Raw genomic sequence first — 17,503 nt, 5'->3', positions numbered from 1 at the left:
CCACCAGAACTTGATGGTGTGGGTGTTGTTGGGGCTTGTAGGATAAGTTTGGGGTGCTATTCGATTGCCGAACATCCGAAATTTTGGCAAAACGTCGTAATCGGAGCCGTTGCTGTTGCATTCTCGAGTATGATCTACGAACTCGGATCAGTGCGGGGTGGATTGATGTAACACCATGTCAACATCCAAGAGCGAGGGCATGAAAACGAGAAGGTCTGGCCAAGATGAGAAAGCTCGTTGTGAGATGAACGACAACGGCGTCGGGAAACGACATGGATCAATCTGACTTCTATTGTTTCCATGCAGCACCGTTCGATTGTTCTATCGTTCCATGTCTCTCTTTACACTTTTGTTGTTGCGGTAGTGGCAAGACGCCAAGAAGGACGGCGAAACAACGGAGACCGTCCGTCATGTTCGCCATCTGATGCGTGCCCTTTGCACATTTACTGAGTCGTCCCTTGTGAGTTAAACTCTATGTTCTGAAGAGGATTCCGTCCCGACGAGATAAGAGGACTAGGTCAAACAATGCCTGACTCACGAAGGTTTATGGAGAGGATGAGGCTCAACATGGAACAACGTCAACCCTTCCTGGCATCTAACACATGTCACAATGAGACAGACAAGTTTTGTGTCGGATGAACCGCGATTTTTCATTTTTCTGGCTACTGATAGCTACGCAGTGGACTGCAACTACCAAATGCACAGTTCCTTGGCGGTGTTCTCAAAGTTGATGATTGTGAACCAAAGCTAACCCAAGTTTCCCGAGTATTCCCTTGTATCCTTCTCCAACCTTTCAGATATTGCTGGTGATTCCAGACGTCTAATCGTGCTTCAGAGGCGGGTCGGACTTGCAACAGTCGTACTTGTCCGTTGCGACGATCCAGAAACTGAGTGGGAACTCCTTGCAGCCGATACTGCCTCTGACTTCCATGCTATCGTCCTTGCCGCAGTGATGGAAGCTCTGAGCGAAGATGCCATACATGTCGAGGTTGCCGATCTTGGAACTCTTGCCATTGATCGGAGAACCTTGAACATTGGCGAATTCAGAACCGACGGCGATGAGACACGTGCCGATTCGCATGAACTCAACCCACTTGGTGCCACGGAGATCAAGGTCAGAGAAGGTCCAGGTACCGGATGTCTTGGCCATATGCTTGTATATCTCCATGCAGTCCTTAGCCAAGGCCTTCTGGTCGCGGTTGTAGCAGGTAACGCCTTGTCCCTGACAGACCTTCTCGGACTTCTCGCTTTTCTCAAAAATGTGACGTTTGGAGAAGGAAGAGGTGCTGAAGTGATTGATGATGGGAACGGGAATGAGGGTCTCTCTGGCAAGGAGAGTATCGTCGGTGTTGATGTCATCCTTGGCGATGTTGTCGACACTCTTCTTGGTTTGCTTGACTTCAACAACCGAGGAGACCGCGCCCTCGGCATCGATGGAGTCGGCCTTATCGACCTTCGGAACGGTGAAGATGGCCTTGCACTTGCCGTTGCCGAGAAAGACCTCGTTGCAGACAGCCTTGGGACAAGGCGGCTCAGTAAAGGCGCAGAGAGAGCCACAGGCAGGATCGCGGATGATTCCAGGACCCTGGGCAACCGGGTTGGCGGCGACGGCAAGCGCCATCACAGCGGTAGCGGTAGCGAGAAGACGAACTATGACAACCATCTTGAGGGTTGTTATGTGGGAGACTCGATTGGTGATACAGATGGAAGCTGTCTCTTGGAGTAAAAAAATGTAGAACTTTGTCTGCTTCTGGCTGTGGTATCCGTCGTATTTGGCAGTCGAGGGGCGGGCGGGTAGGCAGAGGTGAAGAAGACCAAAAGCAAGTAGTCTCGGATGGTAATTGCTTTACTGGAAGCTCGAGGCAGTGAACAAGGTGCTTTGAAATCTTTGTATTTTCTCGCTTAATAGTAGAGGAAGGAGGGAAAACAAAGGGAGAAGGTGCGATTGTGGGTGTATAGAAACGCCAGTTGTGAAGGGGAAGGCACGGAGGAGCAGCGTGAGGTGAAGAGGGAAAGAAAAATATGATACCTTAGGTATGACAATCATTGAATGAGGGAACCTGAAAACACAATATTCACATACAAGGCCCAGATGTGAAGTATTTCACTCTCTGTGCGCTGTGTAACACAATAGCCGGGTCAAGGTGAGATATCTTGTCCACCTGAGGCTAAGTCAACCTTCTGTAGTTCAAGGCACTAGACTTGACTATTGTAGTGAGTATTCCATTCACATGAGTCCAGTCATAGTGTTCGTAACGAAGCCTGTGTATTGAGACTAAAAGTATCCTCCTTCCAATGTGACCTCAAAGAATTCCAAGATGCGGCCACGAACTACCCGCTCTTGCAACCCGTTTCTTGTGAATCCATATCGACCCTGTAATGATGTTTATTCTCAGGAGCCAAATATCACAAGGCATGCTCACTCCTCAGTTGTCCCACTTGATCATGTCGGGGTTGGCGATGTACCAGTCGGTAGCGACCTTGCCACCCGAGGCGATGCAAGAAGAGCGACCAGCAACCTCGACCTGGTCCATCATTCTGTGCTTCTCAATGGCCTGCTGGATGATCTCGGTGACATCCTGGTTGCCAATGTTGATAGCAGCCTCGGGGCGGTTCTCCTTGGTGGCGCCGACGACAAAGGCGCAGGTGCCAACAACAGAGAGAGCGACCCAGCGGTGCTTGTCCAAGTCGGCCTTGGAGACGGCCCAGTGGCCAGCGTTAGAGGCGGCCCAGTCTTTGATGGCGAGGCAGTCGGAGACGAGGGGCATGTAGGGGTTGATGTGGCCAGAGTGAAGGCCATTGACGTTGTCGCAGAAGTCCTCGTTACCAGTCTTCTTGTTGGGAATCCAGGTGGTGGCTCCAGAGTTGATAGCATTCTTCACGCTGTCGAAGTTACCCTCATTGGACTTGGCAGGATTGAGAGTGAAGACGGCGAAAACGCTGCCATCGGAGGCTGTGAAGGGGTGGCAGACAGCGTTGGCAAAGGGAGCCTCAGTGGCCTCGCAGATGGTGGCCATGTCGGCCTTGACCGGCTGCTCAGCAGGAGCAGCAGAGGTGACGATTGCGCCCAAGATGGCCGAGAAGGAGGTGATGATGGTGATGCTCTTCATTTTGGCGGTGTGAGTGAAGGATTGAATTCAGGATGGGATATTGTGATGTGAGGTGTAGAGGGTGTTTGAGATTGTCTGTTGTTGATTGTCGACGAGACTTTCGTGGGGTTGAATTGTTTGTGGGAGGAATTTGTTCCAAGAGAGGGAGGGGCAAGAGACTTTTTCGTCCTTTTGATGTGAAGCTTTCATTGGATACTCACTCAGGCAAGGGCGGTGTGCGATTTTTGATGGTGAATACCATCACGGTCTTAAATGAAAAGGGGGCAGTAGTGGATTGGGGGGGAAGGTGCCTCCAGCCCATTGAGCAGAAGCAAACAAAAACAAGCCGTGGAAAGTTTGTTTGCAAATGGCTTCTATTGTTGCACCATGGACAATTGAGTATGTTACTGAGATATTCACGACGAGGAAATGTGTCTCAACATAGCTGGTAAGTGAGATAACTTCAATAAGGGGTGAGGTATCATGTGTTGCATAGCTTCAATACGATCAATGCAACGACCTACCTAGGTTGATTCCCTTCATCAAAAACCTTCATAACCGGGCTGTTTGAAACAAGCCCTCTTAGACTTTGGTCAAAAATTCCCAATCCTATTTCTGTATACTTAGTTGTGGTTACGCATGGGAGATCTTCCTACCTGATTTGCTTACCTCTGACGACTTGGGGCGATGTGTACGAGATACGACTACGCTACATACTATTCTAAATCATCTACCTCATGTTTGTGGCTTGAATCTCGTTGGTCAATACCTCTTTTCAGACATACCGTGACTGGAATTCATCATGTTGACGAAGTTCTCTTCCTTAGAACATCGATGCGACTGGGCAACAGAATCATCTTGCAATCGTGAGGTCCCCAAGCTGTCCACCGATTCAAGACGAAGAATACCACCCCTTTCAGGTATACTAGTCTTGTCTCTGCAAGCGCTGTCCTTATCTCGAATCTGGAAAAGTGCCAGCTGAGTAGTGGCACAACCTGTGTGTTCCCCCGCAGAGGACGAAAAGGGGCCAGCATCTCGCACCGCAGGCTGAGCCAGGCATCCAAGCCGTAAGCACACACTCTCTCGGAAAGGCACTGATCTCTTGACCTCGGACTTATCCGGTCGGATAAGTGGCGCGAGTTGAGACATGTGTGATGGTGTCCTCGGGTCGAGCCGCTGTCTCAAAAGGCTCTATCCGCCGAGGCAACGCCTTTTGCGTGTTCAACGTCTGGCGTCATACCGAGTATGTATCTGGGCACATCATCACCTTACTGCTGCCTTGCTGATTAATTCTTTAAAGAGGCATCGACTTGACGCCGTTATACAGATGAGCCAACCATCTCCGACTACACTTAGTGGGCAAGAGATGGATTGCAAGGGAGGCGGAAAAGGAAGGCCGAACGTCGTAGATGACCAGCCAAAGGGCTCTACAATGTGCAGAAAACAAGTCAGTCGCGTCAGCCAAAAGAGACGAGGCAACCGCACTTTCGCTAGCCTCGTTGAGAATGGGCAAAATTTTTTTTGAGAGAAGCTGGGAATTCTGCACCCATCTACACCCTTGGTGTTGCAACCGGGCGCAGGCTGGTACATGTGAATGAGGGGTGGTGTCTTGTTGTGTAGAAGCCAAGGGCTCTTCTGCTTGCAGGGATTATCAGCATACTGACTGATTCCTCTTCAAGCCAGGTGCTTTGTAGATGTTACACCAAACACTCAACGTTCGAGGATAGTGCCACTTTGCCGAAACTTCTTGAATGTACTGACATGACGATCAGTTGAGAATTCAATGGAGACGGCGAGAGTGACAGCTCTTGTCCTCCCTCGACCGTTGGGCATATATACAGATGGCGGCGGCCTTGTAGACGGTGAGACCCAGGAGCCAGGCCTCTCGTTTGTGACATGGAGTACAGCTTTTCGGCTTCTGAAGGACAAAGAAAAGACCCGCAGTTTGACGGAAAGCCGCCAGATCGCTCGATTGTACGCGTTGTACATGAGGTGAGCAGGGAAGTCCCTGTGGCATTAGGCATCTCTGCAATGGCTACGACGAAGACAGATCCCAGGGTACGTGAGGAGATTTTTCTTGTATCACCTCTGATGTGAGAATATGCGTGTCCAACGTCGCGCAAAGGCCCTGCACAAAGACGATTTCAGTTGCTGTGGGACCCGGGCTTCTCGACGTGCAGTGCCGATGAGTACAACGTTGGGACTACACGCATCGAAGTCGCCGAGGTCTTAGAATTCTGTGTCGTCAGGAAATGCGAGTTTGTGCCAGCTCCGTGGATGTTGTGTACCGACACAGCAGACAGCCTTGGTCTAGGCTTCTGCTGATCAGCCGCGGCGTCTAAATATCATCAAGCTTAACTGGCAGACGGTGTGGACAGGCCTCCCCTGTCTCTTGAAGATCGAAGGAGTTGAAGAGGCTTCGCGAGGTAGTAAAGATCCTTCATTATTGCATGGATGGTGCTTGTAAAGGAAGCATAAAACCGATCAGAGCAGTTGTCAGTCACGTCAGTTAAGGTGCGGCTCTGCAATGGCAACTGAGACCAGTTGGCATTATTGTCTCATTCTTCTCCGCCACTACACATCATTCGAGCACTCTAAAATGTTGTGAGGCCATGAGAACGACGTGGACATGGGGGGAAATAGGCGCCTGCGAAAAAATTGGCGTTTGGATTGGACTCGTATCAGAAGACCAGCCACGTAAGATGCTCCATTCAGAATGGTCTTGTCGAAGTGTCAGATGGACCACCGACCAGGCCAGCTCCAAAGATCGAGGTAGAATTCGCACGGTCCAGACCACAACCTGGATGAGAGGCGCACTTCGAATCCTATCTTTGATACGAAGCCGAGGGCGGTACCGACTGCACCACCCTCGTCGACGAACAGCCTTAATGTCTCGGTTGTTACGGACTCAGAATAATCTCTCTCACGTCCTGCATAAAGACGTACGCATGTCTCGATCGCTGGCATCTCGAATTCGCATCCTATGACCGACAAGAATCTTGTATTCTTGCCCATTCCTTCGTGTCGTGTCAGCTTGATTGGCCAAGCACCTAGGGCTTCTGCCGTGTAACATTATTTCTGCAGGTCGTTGCTGGATGTTCCTTATCGGAGTCATTTGATGCACCCCTCACCAATTGGAGTCGTCTTTGAGGGGGAGTCGTGGTCGTTGATTGGGGTCGATGATGGAACCCAGAAGTGTAAGAATCCTATATCCGATTGAGCCGGCCCTGGACAGTGTTGACCGCGAGCCTGCGTGGATTTGCCGATCAAGCCATACAGCTGGACACACTCTTTAATGCGCGTCCTCCACACACCTCAAGAAAAAGCGGCACGTCTTCGGTGAAGGAATCGAGGTTGACAGATATTCAGCCGGATGGTTGCCTTGTTTCGTGCGGCGCGGACCATTTCCACTGTCCGCAAAATTCGCCTTCCGGGTCGACCCTCCCTCCCGCCCGTCAAATCCGCCCGTGCCCGTGCAAGACAAAGTCAGTCTCTTGCGGGGTAATGAGCACCGGCAGAGACGGTAAACGAGCAGCTCTCGGTGTGTAGTGTAGAGGCCCGTGTTTGCCAAGACATGGTGACAGCTTCTGATTCCAAGCGCAGTTCTAATACAGACGACTCAGGCATATTCGGTACGTATAATGCACAGTCGCCGAGGCCCGTTGGACTCCGAGTAGCATTTCAGACTTTGTTTCGTTTTGTCGAGTTCATCCATCGACCAGGTCAAACTCTCTGGCTCAGGCGAGGGAGACAGGCGTCTCAAGTATCGCAGTTGAAGTAATTGCCGTTTGATGACCAGGCTGCCAATCCAAAGGCGAGGAACGTGGCGCTCGACTGGGCGGTGCCCACCACTTCACCGAAGCGACAGGGATGGTGCAAATGGATGCCTCGAGAGCGACGAAGTATTTTATGAGTAGGTGGCTTGCTGGGTTGAGTGATAGGTTGCGCGTATGGTAGACAGTTGCATATTCCTGGCGGTGAAAGTCAGCTTCCTGGCTTCCTGAAAGCTCGCAACGCCCGCCCCCTCTTCTCAAGGCCACTATTTCCCACCCTTCTCTCCCATCTTCTTTCTTCCCCTCAACAGACGAAAGAGGCCGGATAGCTGAACTGGACACTCCAAGGACAAGGCTCGTATCATCGGAAAGAAAGCAGTTGAGATACGTGCTGCTGCGGCCAAAGTTGTTGATGGTGGCCATTCCGTTCTTGTCGCCGAGCCCAGACCTGCATCCTACAGTCAGGAACACAGATCAAGACAGACCAACAGCAAAAGTACCAACACACCCTCCCGTCGCTCATTGTGTCTCATACACCCTTCCACAAAGGACTGCGCTCGCCTCACTTTGTCTAGCACAGTCTCCGAGTCGAGACAGCCACAACCCTCTCGACTTCTTCTGGTACGACATTCCACTCTGCATAAGTATCTCCCTCCTACTTCATTGAATGTTAGTTTCATGAGACGTCGGTTACGGATTCATCATATAAGACGTGCCTTACCTGTTTTCAACCCCCCTCGAGGATAGCCTCCGAGTCCTAGCATCCTTACAATTCTCGTCACCATCATGGCTCCCCTTCCACCCGGTGTTATCAATCTCACTTCCGGCCCGCCGAAACACCCTCAAGGGGCGAAAGGCGGACCGCATCCACCGCCTCCACCACCGGTCCCCAAGCCTCCCGTCCACGGACCGCCGGCTCATCATGTCGTTCAACGTCCAGCAGCCCCGATGGTAGCCCCAATGATGATGCCTCGGCCCATGCCGGTTCAGCCTCCCAACGATGTGATTCCACCTGAGCTACGGCGCAAGCGTCTTGTTGAGCGATCAGATCTTCGCAACGAACGCATGACCGATGCTGATGCACGCGAAGCCTTGTCCGAGTATGTCGTATACCGGTTCGAAAAGGTTCATGACCCGAACGAGATTGACGACGAAGGAAACCCCGTCAAATCGACCTGGGAGAATGTCATCCGCACAGAGGTCCAGGACCTCCCCAAGCCGGCCATAACTCGAACCATCCGTCAACTTGATGCCGAGGGCAAGACAGCAATGCAGAAGAAGCTCGACCTCACAGGGACGCAGCAGCGTCAGATCGAAAAGGCGCAAAACAATCTCGACGCACATAACCTTGACAGACGGTTCTATTACACTCTGCAGCAGATCAGCACCAAGATCAGGAAGCTTAGCAAGGACTCTATCGAGTACCGCCAGTACATGGCTGGGAAAGAGGCTAAGAAGGTCGTGGTAACCAAGGTTAAAGAAAGGAAGTCGAAGAAGAACCTCCTGGAGACGATCTCGATGACGGTGTATTTCAAACGAGAGCCGCGCTTCGGCGAGGATGCAAAGGCCATTCTCAAGGAGAGAGAACGGGAGATTGAATATCAACAACGCCTGCGTGACCAACAGCGGCAGTACCATCTTGATCATCAGTTATTGGCACGGCAGCAAGGCCATGAGTTGGCGATGCGACAGCAACATGAAGAATTTCAGCGGCTTCACCCGCAACCAGTGGTTGTACCGCCTCGCCCTCCGTTCCCGTTGACGAAGCCTGGCAAAGAGAAAACCGACGTCAAAGTCATCAAGACAGAGAAGGGCAAAACCAAGGTCTATGACATCCCTTCTAGAAGCTCAGGAAGCTCTAGAAGCTCGCGTTCAGACGATAGTTGGAGCGAGTCGGACCGGACGCCGAGTACATCCGTCACTGGGTCTTCCGATTCCGGCAGGCATAATCACCGCCGCGGCCGTCATCCAAGTCGCGGTCGCAGTCGAAGCCGTAGCCGTAGCCGTAGCCACCGTCGATACCATACGAAACAGGACTGTCGCCTCTTTGATTACGATGTTCCTCGCGGTCGTATGCCTAGTTCACCTCCACCCCCACCACTGATAATGCCTGGCGGAGTCGACCGCTTCGAGCATGAAGCATTTCGGCCCCGGCGGCTAGCAGATACGGCCTATAACAACGACCTGGAAGACATGGAGCTATTGAACAGACTCGGCCGCCGTCGAACAGTTGTGCTCCCGCCCCGTGTCATCCACAGGCGACCCAGCTTCCGCATTGTTGATTCGGAAGAGGTTGTTCGTGCAAGACACGAAGATGATTTGGATAATGTGAGGAAGATGACGATCCGTGATGAAGTGAGATTTGAAGATCGACGTGTGGGCGAGGAGGAGCTGGCTGCCGACACACGGAGGCGACGACTGGAAACTCGATTCCGTCGGTCTTCTCTAGAAAGAGACGCCTTGTTTCGAGACGAGGAAACGTACGAAGAGAGAGCGCGACAAGCAAAACAGTACATGAGCCGGCACCATGACAATCCGTTTGAACCGCTAGGGCGATCAGGGGCGAGGTACCATAACTAGGGTAGCCCAAGTTTGCAGTCCTTTCCGGGGTTTTCTTCCACGCTTGAGGATGTCGTCGATAGCTATACGCCTCGTTGATCGGCAAGAATGAAACTATTCTGTGTTAATGCTTTAGTCGAAACAAAAGTCGGACAGGCAGTGTCTTTCCGGAGGGCAGCATAGTGAAATTGACCAATGGAAGATCCGAACAATCAGTTTGATAAAGTGAAGATCTTCCTCGTCCCAGTGAAAATAAAATCTGGCAATGCAGCTTGCAGGTTGCAGAGACGCCGAGGTAGCACAGCACAAACATGGAAGGCGAGAGCTTGAATAAGTAGTGCCAGGTCCGGCTGGAGGAGCTCTACCCAACCTTTGTGCCTAAAAGGTTGCTATTGGGGTCGACTGCAGATAGTCAATCCCCCACGCCCAACATGAGGCGAACGAACAGCTTCTCCTTCGACGACATTGCATCGAGGCGCAGGCTCTTTCTGCAAAAGAGAGGAGCTACGTGGTGAACGTGGACGGTCCGCAGCCAATGACGGTGATTGAGTAACATGCTATTGGACAGTTTGAATAGTCCGTTTAGGTAGCCAACAGTCCATCAGTTGTTCCAAAGAAAGTGGGATATGTCTTTAGTGTGTATGTGCGTATTCCAATCGTAGAAAAGGTAGACAAACGGCCAATGATCATCGGGGATAAGTCGTACAAACAGGTGGCATAATTCACGGCTACGACCCTTTGACGCGCTGCATGGAAGAGTGAGGTTGAATGTGGCAATGTGAGGAGATTGGGTAGTGGTGATTAATTGGATGACTAAGCCAAGTTGATCTGGAGCAACTTTCGCGCTGAGATTCAGGAGGGGCTTAACGCGTCCAGGCGCGTCCCGACCACAATCGGGATTGCCCTTCCAGGATAGACGCAGATCGAATTCTTTCCTTCCTCGGTCAGCGTGCGATACAGCAAAGCCTCTCACGTACAGAGTCACACAACAAATGTCAACAAGACAGCCCCTCGGATGACGGCTGGAATCACCAGCCTCTTTCCCATTCGATATCCGCCAGTACTCCGCCAACTCACCCACCGAGCAGCAATTCGTGTCGCTCATGTCCACACCTCTGCCTCCCATCCGGATCTAGGTCCCCATACCGATTCGATGTTAGCCAGAGCGAAGAAGGCCTACGAGGCCAGCGCTCCGCCGCCCCAGAAGAATGAATTGGCCAAGCAACTGTTTCCCTCGAGCAGCCCCAGCGCCACTCAGAATGGAAATATCATAGACCAGTTCAAAAAGACGAACCCGACGACCACGGCGCCACCCGCGACGACGAACTCGATACGACCCCCGCCGGGCAGGACTGCAAGTGTAACGCACTTCGCAAGCAGCAATCGGTCTGCTCTGGATTCTATATCCGCGCCTAACGGCAAATCTTTCGCCTCTCTCTATACCAGGTCTGACTCTTTTCGAGACGAACCGGATACTATCTCCACCCAAAGTGGGCAGGCCAACTCGAAACCCGCTGTGTATTTTGCCGAAGATGACTTCAGCGACGACGACCAGCTTGACCTGGACTTCGAAGCCCCGTCGGCTCTACCATCACTCCCCAAGCCCCCTGTTGTAGCAAAGAAGGCTAGCAACCCGCCGCCCGAGGAACCTTCGACACAAGTTTTACCGTGGTCCTCGTCTCCCGCATCACATTTCGTCCACCCTCAACTATCACGCACCACATCTGCCGAAAGCTCACTGAAGCGTGAGTCCCCAGAGAACTTCGAGTCTCAAGTGGCGCCGCAGCCCAAGAAGCGCAAGTTGCCAACAAAATGGAAAGTTGAGGAGGACTTCATCCCAGTGCCACAAGACGAGCCGGAGGTCTCTCGATGGGCGGATGGTGGTGTCACGCCTGCTCCCAAGAAGAAGAAAGAGACCTGGAATATGACTGCCAGCGCCCTCAAGGAGCAGAAGAAACAGCTGAAAACACAATCCAAGAAAACCGCCAATGAGGAAGAGTGGTCTATGGACCAGATTCGAGCAGAGGTGACGAAAAGCAACCAGCCCAAAGCCAAGGCATCGGTAATTGCTCTCACTCAAGAGCAAAAGCACGTCCAAGACCTCGTTGTCAACAAAGGCCAGAGTGTCTTCTTTACAGGTCCGGCCGGAACTGGAAAGTCGGTCCTGATGAGATCGATCATCGCAGAGCTCACGAAGAAATGGGCGAGAGATCCGGAAAGGCTAGCTGTCACAGCGTCGACAGGCCTCGCAGCCTGCAATATCGGAGGCCAAACACTGCATAGCTTTTCTGGGATTGGCCTTGGCAAGGAAGACGTCCAGGCATTGGTCAAGAAGATCCGGCGAAACCCCAAAGCGAAGAACCGCTGGCTTCGTACCAAGATCCTCGTCCTTGATGAGGTCTCAATGGTGGACGGCGACCTGTTTGACAAGCTTTCACAAATCGGCAGAACCATCAGAAACAACGGCAAGCCCTGGGGCGGAATCCAGCTTGTAGTTACGGGGGATTTCTTCCAGCTGCCCCCGGTACCTGATGGTGATAAAGGCAGGGATTCTAAATTCGCCTTCGAAGCGGCAACTTGGAACACTACGATTGACCACACGATTGGTTTGACGCAGGTGTTCCGTCAAAGGGATCCAGGTATGTCGAAATGAAACACGAGTCTGGACATTGTAGACCGGCGCAGTAGCTAACCAATTTCAGTCTTTGCCAATATGTTGAACGAAATGCGTCTTGGCAGAATTACCGACGAGACCGTGCAAACATTTAGAAGCCTAGCTAGGGCGATTCCCGCCACAGATGGCCTGGAGGTCACAGAGCTGTTCCCTACACGATATGAGGTTGAGAACGCCAACCAAAGTCGACTGCGCAGATTGCCCGGAATACCCAAACGGTACGACGCAGGCGATAGCGGAGACCCCCAAATACGCGACAAGTTACTCCAAAATATGATGGCACCCAAAATGATTGAGCTCAAGGTTGGTGCTCAAGTCATGCTCATCAAAAACATGGACGACACACTTGTCAACGGTTCCCTTGGAAAAGTGGTCAATTTCATGAGCGAGGACGACTTTGAACACTGGAATCCAGCACTCATGATGCAGAGTGTCGAGGACATTGACGAGGATGGAGAAGCAAGGGCCAGGCGCAAGATCAAAGCTTTCAGCAGAGAAGTAGAGCAGGCTACTAGGGGCAAAGCCGAGTATCCTGTCGTGGAATTCGCGGCGGTGGATGGATGTACCCGTACCATCCTTTGCGTTCCAGAAGATTGGAAGGTTGAGTTGCCTAATGGCGAGGTGCAGGCTAGTCGAAGCCAGTTGCCTCTGATCCTTGCATGGGCACTATCGATTCACAAGGCACAAGGTCAGACGTTGGAACGAGTCAAGGTCGATCTGGGCAAAGTATTCGAAAAGGGTCAGGCCTATGTCGCGCTCAGTCGAGCGACCTGTCAACAAGGCCTACAGGTCCTGAATTTCCGGAAGGACAAAGTGATGGCTCACCCTCGGGTCGTAGGGTTCTACAACAAGCTCTACAGTGCCGACGTAGCCATTGCAAAAAAACCGCCGAGTATGGCTGATTTCCTGCACAAGGAAAAGGACACGAAACCCGTCAGGAGTACTTCTGGAGCGAGCGCGCGGTCTCAATCGTTTGTGAGGAAAGGCGTTGAGGTGATCGACTTGGACGAGGAGGAGGAGGCAATGGCGAGCTACGGCGGGTTTTAAGATGGGACCCAGGAAGGGTGTTGGCAGTAACATAATACGGCGTTCTAGAGGCACCTCGTGATCAAAGGCTCTACTCGAGTGGCCGGTCTATGCATGGTTGGAAGGGGTTCATTTAGTCTTCATGATTGTCTGGACATGGATAGCGTTGGACTCGCAAGCTCTGGTTTCGCTTCGGAACGCACGTCTTGGACGGAAATACCTCTGCTCTTGTAACGAATGAATAAGAGAAAACAATATTAGAAGATATTTGTCTTTGGCGACTTGATTCATTGTCGCAGTGGCAAGTAAGGTAAGGTAAGTTAAGGAACGCCAAGAGCAGAATCGTTGCCCACTCTGCATATACTGTCACCTTCTTCAACAAATGGATGGAGAACAACCAAGAGTCATAACAACCTAGGTTCCTTGGATGCGACGCCTACTATGTGCGTTGAAACGTAGTTAATCCGGCGTATTTACCTTCCTGATTGATTGGGAGGTGCTGCGCACTTGATAGAAACTATGATCACAGTATGTTCCCTTAATTAGCGAGTCAACCGACCTTTTGAGGTACTTACCTTGTAGGCTTCAAGTACCTTAGTTTGAGGTACCTCGGGCTGGTAACTTCGTACCCCAGATGGGCCCGGAAGCTTGTGTCCATGACGTTCGTCCCTTCTTCCTGGGCAGGGCATGCTGTAGCCTGTAGCTGCCCGCCACCAGCAGAAATCCGCGTGACCTTGCACCTGGGACCTGCGCCTGCCCTGCGCTTAAGTCCCCTGCGCTTGCCTTATCGATAAGCATTGGGAAAAAGTTAAGGGAACCTGAACCCAGCAGGTAAATGTGCCCGAGGGGGGAATTGGGGGAAGCAAGCTCTCTGGTCTGGTCATTCGTCGAGATCCAAGGTCAACACACATATTCACTGCTAACGTCAACCTCATTTCTGCACTCCAACAGCACCTTACTGCCGCCGCTTCCATCTTGCGATCTTTCTTGGCCACTTGCGATATCTCCAAAGCTCAAGTTTCGGTCAATTCGCGCAAGTTGTGTTTGCGACGAAGCCCCAACCCAACGCTGCTCTGGTGCATCCTGACACAGTCAACGACTCAGCACGCAGACGCTGCGACGCATCCGTCACCATGGAGTTCATCGGCTTGCAAATGCTGGTGACATTGAGGCAGCCTCACGGTACGATGCTGAAGGGCACTGTCAGTGCTATAGAGCCCGGCATCAGCCTCACGCTGAGTAACGGTACGTTCATGTTTCCATCAACGTCACTAGATGCCCGGTCCCACTAACAAGCGCCCACATAGTCTTCACTCACGGGACAAACCACTGGCTCCCGAGGGTCATCATCGATGCCGCCAACGTCCTCGAGCTTTCCGAATTCAAGGAGGATGCTGCGCCCAATACCTTTACAGCGCCGGGCGTCAGTCCTGTTCCTGCTCCCGTCGTCAATCAACCTGCGCAACCCGCCTTTGCGGACCCCGCCATCCTCAGTATGGGAAAGAGGCCCGACTCCGGTATCGTGAGTGGGAGCGAAAGCCAGATACTCCCGGAAGCTGTACCCCAACAGGCTGCAGGCGCACCGATGGACCTTCGGCCGGGGCAGCCAGGAGTTTTGTCCGGCGTCCACCTAACCGGAGGTCTGAGGGACGACATTGTCAGCCTGAGCGAGACTTTGCAGGAGCTGGAGGTGGACGACTCGACGCCCAACGCACAACGATTTGCCGCGGAAAACAGCGCAGTGTCGCAGGATGCTGGCGAAGTACAGGGTCAAACACAAAAGAAGAGCAGTAGGCGGCGAGCAAAGCAAAAAGCTCGAAACGGCGCAACGGAGGAAACGATACCAGAAATCACCCCGATCCGCGGTAATGCGACTAACCGTGGGAAAGGCTGGAGGCAAACCCCGATGCTGCAAAGCTCGCCTTCCTTCCAACCCTTCAACTCACTGAAACGGGGCCTTAAGGGCAAGAAAGACCTACCCGAAAACGGATGGGCTTCGGAAGACGTTACTGAAGATATGGTCGAGTTCGATTTCGAAAACAACCTGGCAAAGTTTGATAAGCGTACCATCTTCGACCAAATGCGAAAGGAGGACTTGGTTGACGAGGCAGACCGGCTGGTTTCGCACAACCGCCTGCCCAAGCCAGGAACAGCTGGAGGGAAGAACCTCCACTATTCTGAGAATGTACTCGACCTGCCAGCCGCATCGGCAAAGACGAGTCAGGACTTTTGGAACAGCGAGGCTGACGATGCCGCTAATGGAGTTGATCGACTAAGCGGTCGTGATGTCCGGAGTGCTCAGAGTAGCCGCAGGGCGGATAGCAAATCAGGGGCTGCGAGGAGGTCGCAATCGCGGAAAGCGAGCGCGCAACTTACCAGTCAGCCCCTCAATCGCGTCAACTCCAACGTACGTCTGAACAGACAGTCCCAAGCGTTGCTTCGTTCTCAAGACAGCCCCAAAAGTCTTCATGGTACTAACCACCTACAGCACGTTTCACAGTCCGGATTTTATCTCGAACCGTCAAATCGACGACTAGAGACCGTCTCAGCTCTTCAAATGCTGAACCTGGAAAACATCGCAGCCAACGAGGTCGGGCTCACGGAAGACATGATGGCTGAGAATGCAGGCCGAGGAATCGCTGAGGTGACATTGCGAGCTCTGGAGGACCCCGCGATTCAAGTCCGCTTCGGAACCGGTGGCGCAAATGCTCAAAGCAACAGTTTGTCGGCTTCTGCGACCGTCGTCATTCTCGCCGGCAACAACAAATCCGGAATAAGAGCCATTGCGGCTGCCCGGCACCTACGCAACAAGGGTCTCAACTTACTAGTCTGTGTCGTTGGCATCGAGCGTGAGCGAGATCTGCTCGAAGACATGCGACAGCAAGTGAGAATATACAGAAACTTTGGAGGTCGCGTGCACAACAAGATCGAGCTGTTCGAACAGCTTCGCAAAACAGCTTCCACCCCAGCAACATCGGTAACACTCATCATCGATGCTCTTCTAGGCTTGGCGATCTCGTTTGAGGAGCTTCGAACTGGCGACCAAGCCACTGTATATGAATTGATAGAATGGGCCAACCGAAACGAGGCCTTTGTTCTTGCGGTGGATGTACCAACGGGCATCGACCCATCCACTGGAAAGGTCAGCATCATCGACGGTGGGCGCTTGTATGTCAAGCCTCGGTATGTGGTGGCGATGGGCGCGCCGAAAAAGGGATTACTCGAGGCCATGGCACCTGTCTCCGAAACGGACCCCTCGAGTGTTCACGGTGCCGGAGCGGCTGACGGTCATGGTGCTGTGGCTGAAGATGAAGACTGGAAGCTATTCATTGCCGACATGGGTCTCGGCGCGACAGTCTGGAAGAAGGCGGGTACCAAGATTCGGAGAGGCATTGACTTTGACAACAAGTGGGTTCTTCAAATGCGGTACCAGCCAGCGCTTTCTCAAGAGCAGTGATTTCTGCCCTGACGAGGAAAAGGGTGATTCACAACGGAGTTATTCATGGGGAAGGGGTCATAAAAGCGAGTCTTTTTAACTGCATTGTTCAGGCATTTTCTTTATCGCACGACGGGAGAGGGACAGCATACGGGAAGAGGAGTTTGCGCACAGCCTGCCTTCTATTATATCCGCATCGGGGGGGATGGTGGACATGATCTTGTATGATATTCCATTAGCAGCAGCTATCACCGAGCATGGCCCGGTGTTCTCTTATCAATTGCATGCTGCTATTTCGCTCTCAGTGTTGTCTTGTAAGCTGCGAAGCATCAAAAGCGCAAACCAAGACCAAATGTGTGGTAGATCCATGTAGGTCTCATCATGAGCCCTGCAATCGCTGGACGTGGGAAGAGGCAACCGGCCGGATCCCCGTGTGGATACTCGGGGCAAGACAAAAGATCGGGGTGGCAGGTGAAGGTTGCGTTGGGGGCCGGGAGGTGCAGCGCTTGCATCAATAGATGTGGTATTAGTGCTGACGGACGGGACAGCAACCAAAATGTGGATGTGGGGGGACGGGGAGAAGAAGAAGAAGTGCAACTTGAAAGACAATGAGGCTGCGATGAGAGACTGGTCATAATTATGGTCTTGAATATGATTTAGGGATATGATTTGTAGAAACGTTGACTCTGGGCTTGATGGGTGACCTCATGAGCGATGGAGTACACGTATGGGGCATCCTGGGAGACCTCAACAGTCTCAGCCCTTCCTAGGTACCACGATTGAAATCGTGGGCATGGCGCTCGAATACGAGGTTTTGCTGTAAGGCTGTCCATCAAAAGAACAGCATGTAGTTGCACGACAGCGTCAGAATTAGGGGCTGTAGATATGCCTCGAGATTTGGGAGCGGGAACCACGGGCCAAGAGGTCGTGTGTTGCTACCCAGGTG

General features: G+C 52.4%; 7 protein-coding genes across 7 annotated transcripts; 4 read left to right on the top strand and 3 right to left on the bottom strand.

The window, feature by feature from the left end:
- Window positions 1-820: 820 nt before the first annotated feature.
- CCOS01_02227 (uncharacterized protein) lies at window positions 821-1,663 on the bottom strand (the record flags this gene model as incomplete). The annotated part of the gene is made up of 1 exon (XM_060450419.1): window positions 821-1,663. One exon carries the CDS (start codon window positions 1,661-1,663, stop codon window positions 821-823), a length of 843 nt encoding a protein of 280 aa, XP_060319069.1.
- A 763-nt stretch (window positions 1,664-2,426) lies between these two features.
- On the bottom strand, window positions 2,427-3,110 carry CCOS01_02226 (uncharacterized protein; the record flags this gene model as incomplete). Its single annotated transcript, XM_060450418.1, has 1 exon — window positions 2,427-3,110. The coding sequence occupies one exon, from the start codon at window positions 3,108-3,110 to the stop codon at window positions 2,427-2,429; it is 684 nt and encodes a 227-aa protein (XP_060319068.1).
- A 1,388-nt stretch (window positions 3,111-4,498) lies between these two features.
- On the top strand, window positions 4,499-4,687 carry CCOS01_02225 (uncharacterized protein; the record flags this gene model as incomplete). Its single annotated transcript, XM_060450417.1, has 1 exon — window positions 4,499-4,687. One exon carries the CDS (start codon window positions 4,499-4,501, stop codon window positions 4,685-4,687), a length of 189 nt encoding a protein of 62 aa, XP_060319067.1.
- A 2,139-nt stretch (window positions 4,688-6,826) lies between these two features.
- On the bottom strand, window positions 6,827-7,285 carry CCOS01_02224 (uncharacterized protein; the record flags this gene model as incomplete). The annotated part of the gene is made up of 1 exon (XM_060450416.1): window positions 6,827-7,285. The coding sequence occupies one exon, from the start codon at window positions 7,283-7,285 to the stop codon at window positions 6,827-6,829; it is 459 nt and encodes a 152-aa protein (XP_060319066.1).
- Window positions 7,286-7,648: 363 nt separating this feature from the next.
- On the top strand, window positions 7,649-9,442 carry CCOS01_02223 (uncharacterized protein; the record flags this gene model as incomplete). The annotated part of the gene is made up of 1 exon (XM_060450415.1): window positions 7,649-9,442. The coding sequence occupies one exon, from the start codon at window positions 7,649-7,651 to the stop codon at window positions 9,440-9,442; it is 1,794 nt and encodes a 597-aa protein (XP_060319065.1).
- Window positions 9,443-10,574: 1,132 nt separating this feature from the next.
- CCOS01_02222 (DNA repair and recombination protein pif1) lies at window positions 10,575-13,142 on the top strand (the record flags this gene model as incomplete). Its single annotated transcript, XM_060450414.1, has 2 exons — window positions 10,575-12,060; window positions 12,124-13,142. The coding sequence occupies 2 exons, from the start codon at window positions 10,575-10,577 to the stop codon at window positions 13,140-13,142; spliced, it is 2,505 nt and encodes an 834-aa protein (XP_060319064.1).
- A 1,112-nt stretch (window positions 13,143-14,254) lies between these two features.
- Window positions 14,255-16,578, top strand: CCOS01_02221 (DFDF domain-containing protein; the record flags this gene model as incomplete). Its single annotated transcript, XM_060450413.1, has 3 exons — window positions 14,255-14,366; window positions 14,429-15,528; window positions 15,610-16,578. The coding sequence occupies 3 exons, from the start codon at window positions 14,255-14,257 to the stop codon at window positions 16,576-16,578; spliced, it is 2,181 nt and encodes a 726-aa protein (XP_060319063.1).
- Between the last annotated feature and the right edge of the window lie 925 nt (window positions 16,579-17,503).

Source organism: Colletotrichum costaricense (genome assembly GCF_030867565.1).
Source record: "Colletotrichum costaricense strain IMI 309622 chromosome Unknown Scaffold_2.1, whole genome shotgun sequence".
NCBI lineage: Eukaryota > Fungi > Ascomycota > Sordariomycetes > Glomerellales > Glomerellaceae > Colletotrichum > Colletotrichum costaricense.
This window is presented reverse-complemented; position numbering and strand designations above follow the sequence as displayed.